This window comes from Natator depressus, chromosome 2, assembly GCF_965152275.1.
Source record: "Natator depressus isolate rNatDep1 chromosome 2, rNatDep2.hap1, whole genome shotgun sequence".
In the NCBI taxonomy this organism is placed as follows: Eukaryota; Metazoa; Chordata; order Testudines; family Cheloniidae; genus Natator; species Natator depressus.
In genome coordinates, this window is record NC_134235.1 from 206,155,229 (window position 1) to 206,161,823 (window position 6,595).

Below are 6,595 nucleotides of genomic sequence, written 5' to 3' on the forward strand. Positions count from 1 at the left end.
ACACACTCACAGAGTACAAACACTTGCCATATAGTCTCATTTTTGATATTTACCTTCCAGGTGTGATTTGTTCATTATTTAGATTAAATCCTTTCCAGCTATTTCCTTCTGAAATAGCCGGAGAGGAACTATATTTCCATTGTATCAAACAGAAAGACCCCCCCTCTAAAGCACATTGTATGCAGGCAGCTAACCCTGAGGAGCATTTATTTATTTGATTATCAGGGTACTGGTCCGAGGAAAGGGTTACCGAAAGCTCTCCTTGCGGGTGAAGTTCTTCAGTTGCTAATGTATACCGTAGACACAAGGTGTTTGGTACACTTGAGCAAGTTGTTCCCAGGATGTAAATTAGGTCCCCAAAGCTGTTGTCCAAATCGAAGAAACAGAGAAATTAATCTGGGAGACTATCCATCATAGCCTGTAATAAAGGGAGCGACATGGATGAGACAGATGATATGATTAAGGAGCTGTGGTCGTTTTAATTAACTTTTTGCTGTCCTGTAATGATCAAACTGGTCAACAGACCCGGTCAATAAGCATGTTAATATCAAACAAATAAAACCAGGGATGATTAAAAACCTCCTGGTTTATTAAATTTGAAATTCAAATGAAATTTATGCCGCAGATGCATACAGAATGCTAATAGATTTTCGCTTTATTGAAAGTGGATCCCACAGGTTTTCAAGAAACAGCACGAACATTTATCTACCCCAGTACATTAAACTTCAAATGGAAAAAAAGTTTTAATTAATTTCGGAAAAGCCTTTACTTGCTAGCTTTTTTTCCTCCCCTCCTCCGCACAAACCTGCATATTATCTTGCTGTAATACACCCTTAAGTGTAGTGGTCAATAACTCAAATGCAAACAAAATTGTAAGCTTTCTTAAATCCTCTGCCCAGCAGGCAATGTATACAAAAGGGGGAGGTTACAGATGTTCCTGGGGTGAATTCAGAAATGGTCAGCTCACTTCTCTCAAATTTCAGAGCTGCTGTTTTTCCAGTTTCAGTGAAACTATCAGACCAGCAGAGTGATGCTACTGACCCTATTTTTGTGTATTTTATTCAGTTACGATTATGTATTTGCCTTTGTTTTTCCTCTGAAACCTTTTGTCAAATTCCCGTTATAGTGACTCTACGATTTTTGTAAGAGTTTTTTATTATTTCCAACGTCCATGTCTCACTGCTTTATTTATTTCGACAGAGGAAAACAAACTAAAAAATAAAATCTTTCAGAACAAAATTTTAAAAAAGTTAGTAAAAGTATAGAAACACACAAACTTCATAAAAGGCTCATTTCATACAAAATGCAGACAAATGTGGAAGCGATCTAATTAAAGACCTAACTAGAGAGGTTATCTAAAAACGATACCACTTAAGCATTGTACTTTGCTCATGTATTGGAACATACATAGAGGAACTTTATCAGGCTGAGAGTAAATGATCTTTATGCAGCCTCTGGCACGCCACAAAATGCGATTTTCTATTCCGCTTGAAAAGCATATAGCTTAAAATGCGTGTTTTGCTCTTAAGCTTTCTGATCTGTGTCTTAATAGTTACACTTCAGCTCCAACAGCGAAAGGAAGTAGGATAAAAGTTAATAAGCATTTATACAAGGGAGTCTCTCACGAAAATCCCCCCCCCCTTACCGGATGATGGTATTGATTAGAATTAAACCCGAAATTTAAACAAGTGTGCATTAGGTCTGTAAAATGAATATCATTATAGAAGGAGACCAAAGCAATGAAGTTAATTCCTTTTTATTTGTTAAACGGAGTTCCCTCCTTCCCCCACCCCTTCCTCCTTCTGGGCTGGCCTGTCACGCCTTCTCAACAGGCTAAAATCATTCAGAGCAGCTCGCAGAGAGAAACACGACATTTATGGTAACCGTCAGTCTTCAGAGAAAGAAAGCAGTTCATTAATTTACTTCCCTCTTACTTCAAAGTATGATAATGTACGTTACCCCCTTAATCAATAGATATGATGTACGGTCAATATCCCCGCAACACTGAAACAAGTCAAAAACCCAAACAAACATCCACGCCGACTTTGCTACCCGAAATGTACACCAGTGATGCAACTTCACCCAGGGACAGCTGTATTTTTTCTGCATTTTAGGAAGCTCTGATGCATTTGATTAAAAAAAACCAATAACCCAACCCAAACATAGTAGGCCAGTCAAAACAACGCAGCTCACCGTTGCTCACAGTATTAATAACTCCTACCTTTAAACTATCAACATTTGGACTACAGAGGAGAGGAGATTAAACTGAGTATTTTCAATACACAAAGAGGAATAGCAACTGAAATATTGTTTACACTGTTGTATAGCTGCTGTGTTCCTGAAACTCGGATGACACTTTCTGAAAATATACACGCCAAATTATCTCCGCGTACCTATAACCTAGGGCACTGGCACTGTCCCCACGCGCCTGATATATGGCTTAGTCTGGGTTGCCAAAAACGTTCGCACAAAGCAACAGCAATGTAAAAGGAATCCGGATAGAAATCTACCTAACCGCGGGGAGACAGTCATTGTACTTAACTATTTTCCTGTTTCCCTTGAAAAGATAAACGGTCTGAAAGCAAACCGAAGTGGACTGCTATCCGAACTAGCTAGCTATAAGGGAACAAACACCCCACCCGGAAAGTGGGACCTTTGGATCCACACCAAATACCTCACAAACGAAAAAAAAGTCCACCAGAAGGCACAGTCCATAACTTCTAGCCACAAAAACCCGACTATGTACACACTGCTAAAGGGAAAGGGGGGGAGGGAGGCAGGAGAGTAACAAGATCTACAAACGACTGAAACTAGGGACACTCACTGAACTGAAAATGCTGCAGGGAGTTTTTAGAGTCACGAAGGGGGCTGGGAAGGGGGAAGCAGAAATGCACTCGGGTATTTGCACTGAGTATTTGGGGGCACCCTGTACTTGGGGGCACGCTCCCCTAGATTTGCAGGCTCTCTCTGCGTCTTTCTTTTTGGAGAGCCGCTGCCGCGCGGCTGCCGCATGCGTTTGGTGGGGCTGATGACCTCACGCAGTAACGTCTCGGAGAGGCCCGGCGAGGCTGTAGATTGGCTGGCCGGGACTCAGCGGCACTTCAAAGCCTGAGAGGGAGCTACAATTGTGGTGGAATGGGCGGAACTGATCATTGTATTGCACACCTCTAAAAAAAACACTGCCTCTGATTTATCAATATAAAAAAGATCCTCTGAGAGGAGGGCACTTTTGTGTGATGGCAACTTCACTTCTAGGGGTGAGTCTAAGGATTTTTTCTCTTGCTGGTTTAATTAGTTTCTTTTTATTGTCGATTGGAGGGGGTTAAAATAGCCCCTGTCTTGACCAGGGCTATCAGTCTCCTCTATTGAGGTTTTTTTTTTCTTAAGTACAAGTGAGTTTAGGAGAAAAGGAAGGGGGGGGGGGGAAGGGGCCAGAGTCACTTTTCAGTGTGCAGGAAAAGGTTTTTAAGGGCATTTGTAGAAGCAACCTACAGCGCCCGGGCTGTGCTGTTCCTGCATCCCCGGTGAAGTGTCCTCTCTTCTTTACATGTGACTGCTGGAGGAAAAAAAAAGCACTTTTCCCGTCCGTGTGCAATTACTAGTTTGCAACAGATTGCGGTTTTCTTTTTCCCCTTAACATTTTTCAGCCCGTCGCGTCCAGCAGGTACGTTGAACTTGTATGTTTGTTTATTGGTACGTAGATAAGACTGTCTCGCAGCTTTTTGCAGCCTGGTCTTTTCTGGCCTGAGAGAAGCGAACCTGTTAGGTCCTGGGGAAAGGAGGACGAGCTGCAACGTAGCTGCCTCCGGGCTGAGGGGGTTTAGTTTTAGCATCGCGGAAATAAATAACTTTTTTTCCCCACCCCCTCCAGGTTTATCAGCGTTAAAATACCCCAGCTAGCCAGAGGCTACGTAAACCCCAACTCTCGTTAGCCAGCCCATTTCAGAGGACGCCTGGAAAAACTTTTCTCTCCCTTCTCGCGGTGGGGGTGGGGGTGGCGATGGAGCGAGCTTGGGTCAGCGGTTTGGGGAGAGGGGCAGAGACGCGATGGGAGGCGGGCGGGTTGTTTCGAGGGCAGGCTCCGAAGCTGACGCCCTTCTTGTCCCCCTCTCCGCAGGAAGAACCGAGGTTAGGCTCGACTCCTTTGGCCATGCTCGCCGCCACCTGCAATAAGATCGGCAGCCCCAGCCCGTCTCCCTCGTCCCTCTCGGACAGCGCGTCCTCCTTCGGCAAAGGCTTCCACCCCTGGAAACGCTCCTCCTCCTCCTCGGGCAGCTGCAACGCGGTGGGCTCCAGCCTGTCGGGCTTCGGGGTGGCGGGCGCTTCTCGGAACGGCTCCTCGGCGGCGGCGGCGGCAGCGGCGGCCGCGGCGGCGGCGGCCGCCCTGGTCTCGGACTCCTTCAGCTGCGGCGGCTCGCCGGGCTCCAGCGCCTTCTCGCTGACCTCCAGCAGCGCGGCCGCCGCCAGCTCGCCCTTCGCCAACGACTACTCCGTCTTCCAGGCGCCCGTGAGCTCCGGGGGCGGCGGCGGCGGCGGCTCGTCCCAGGAGGCGGCCGCGCACCAGCCCGTCTTCCTCTCCAAGGTGCACACGTCGGTGGACGGGCTGCAGGGCATCTACCCGCGCGTGGGCATGGCGCACCCCTACGAGTCCTGGTTCAAGCCCTCGCACCCGGGCCTGGGCGCCGGCGAGGTGGGCTCGGCCGGCGCCTCCAGCTGGTGGGACGTGGGCGCCGGCTGGATCGACGTGCAGAACCCCAACGGGGCGGCGGCGCTGCAGGGCTCCCTGCACCCGGCCGCCGGGGGGCTCCAGACCTCGCTGCACTCGCCGCTGGGCGGCTACAACTCGGATTACTCGAGCCTGGGCCACTCGGCCTTCAGCAGCGGCGCCTCCTCGCACCTGCTCAGCCCCGCCGGGCAGCACCTCATGGACGGATTTAAGCCCGTGCTGCCCGGCTCCTATCCGGACTCGGCCCCCTCGCCGCTGGCCGGCGCCGGGGGCTCCATGCTGAGCGGGGGCCCCGCCGCGCCGCTGGGGGGCTCGCCCCGCTCCTCAGCCCGCCGCTACTCCGGCCGGGCCACCTGCGACTGCCCCAACTGCCAGGAGGCGGAGCGGCTGGGGCCGGCTGGGGCCAGCCTGCGGCGCAAGGGGCTGCACAGCTGCCACATCCCGGGCTGCGGCAAGGTCTACGGCAAGACGTCGCACCTGAAGGCGCATCTGCGCTGGCACACGGGCGAGCGGCCCTTCGTCTGCAACTGGCTCTTCTGCGGCAAGCGCTTCACCCGCTCGGACGAGCTGCAGCGGCACCTGCGGACCCACACGGGCGAGAAGCGCTTCGCCTGCCCCGTCTGCAACAAGCGCTTCATGCGCAGCGACCACCTCAGCAAGCACGTGAAGACCCACAGCGGCGGCGGCGGCGGGGGCGCAGGGGGCGGCGGCGGGGGCGGCTCCGGCAGCGGGGGCAAGAAGGGCAGCGACACCGACAGCGAGCACAGCGTGGCAGGCAGCCCCCCGTGCCACTCCCCGGAGCTGCTGCAGCCGCCGGAGCCCGGCCACAGGAACGGCTTGGAGTGAAGGCTGCGGCGGGGGGCGGGGGAGACGCTGGGGCTGGGCGCCCTCCCCCGCTCCCCCGCGGGAGTAACTGTGTAAAGGGGCCATGGACATGTAAGTAACGTGCACTGTTTTCACGGACACTCTCCCCAGGGCCTCCCTTCCCCGCAGCTTCAGCTCCTGTCTCGGTGCCGGGCCCACGGGCAGCCCCCTCCAAGCGCGCCTCGCTCGCACATGGGTTAAGGGGAATGTGGGGCCGGACAAGAAAAGCCCTAGGGGAAAAGCGGCCAAGGAGGAGGCAGATCGGGACAAACTAGCGTGAGATGGGGGCCAGCGTAGTGTGTCTCATTGAGAAAGTTGGGGGCCGAAAGCGCCCGGTGCTGCCACTTGAAGCACTTGGGTGAAAATGGGATTGGAGACTTTTCTTTCCAAAAAAAAAAAAACAACAACAAAAAACTAAATAAAAAAAAACCCTTCCGTGTTTATTTAAAAATCACGTGCTCTGCAGCTGTTAAATGCCTAACGTAATCGCCATTTCACAGGTCAAGAGCTTTTTACGCGTATAAATAATCATTTTAAAAAACCAACCTACCCCAGCCATCAAAGAGATACGCCTGGGAACAATTCAAAGTTGCCGAAGAAGAGGCACATCGTGCGGGCTTGTTTGCTGGCGATGGAGGAAATGATTTTGGAGTGTTATAACTATAATTTCAAAGTTTTATTTTAGAAACACATTTTGCAATTGTTGTTTTTGAAACACAGCGCTAATATTGAATTTAAAACGATCCCGAGCTAATCATATATTTTAAAAAAAGCACTGCTTTCCAGTGAGACCAGCGTGACTGTGTTTGTCCTTTTGAAAAACAGATTTCAACCCCACTTTCCAAATTTAATCTCGTTTGCTAGTCCACCCGTCCATTTGTATAGTCCCGTTTCTGTACATTCACACCGTACACCGAAAATAATTAGGATTAAATTTATTTTTTGGTAATTAAATTCAAATCCAGTGAAGAAGCATCCTTGGTTTCAAGCGAAGCTGTAGATCGA

At 50.6% G+C, this 6,595-nt stretch overlaps 1 protein-coding gene across 1 annotated transcript; it reads left to right on the plus strand.

The window, feature by feature from the left end:
• Positions 1 to 3,091: 3,091 nt before the first annotated feature.
• On the plus strand, positions 3,092 to 5,994 carry SP8 (Sp8 transcription factor). The gene is made up of 2 exons (XM_074943341.1): positions 3,092 to 3,257; positions 4,118 to 5,994. The coding sequence occupies exons 1-2, from the start codon at positions 3,237 to 3,239 to the stop codon at positions 5,570 to 5,572; spliced, it is 1,476 nt and encodes a 491-aa protein (XP_074799442.1). The 5' UTR covers positions 3,092 to 3,236; the 3' UTR covers positions 5,573 to 5,994.
• The last annotated feature ends 601 nt before the right edge of the window (positions 5,995 to 6,595 follow it).

Bases quoted from the DNA above. Each gene is read 5' to 3' on its own strand.
- SP8 (XM_074943341.1), top strand. From the start codon at position 3,237: ATGGCAACTTCACTTCTAGGG. The intron at 3,258-4,117 runs GTGAGTCTAAGG...CCCTCTCCGCAG, and splicing joins TGGCAACTTCACTTCTAGGG to GAAGAACCGAGGTTAGGCTC.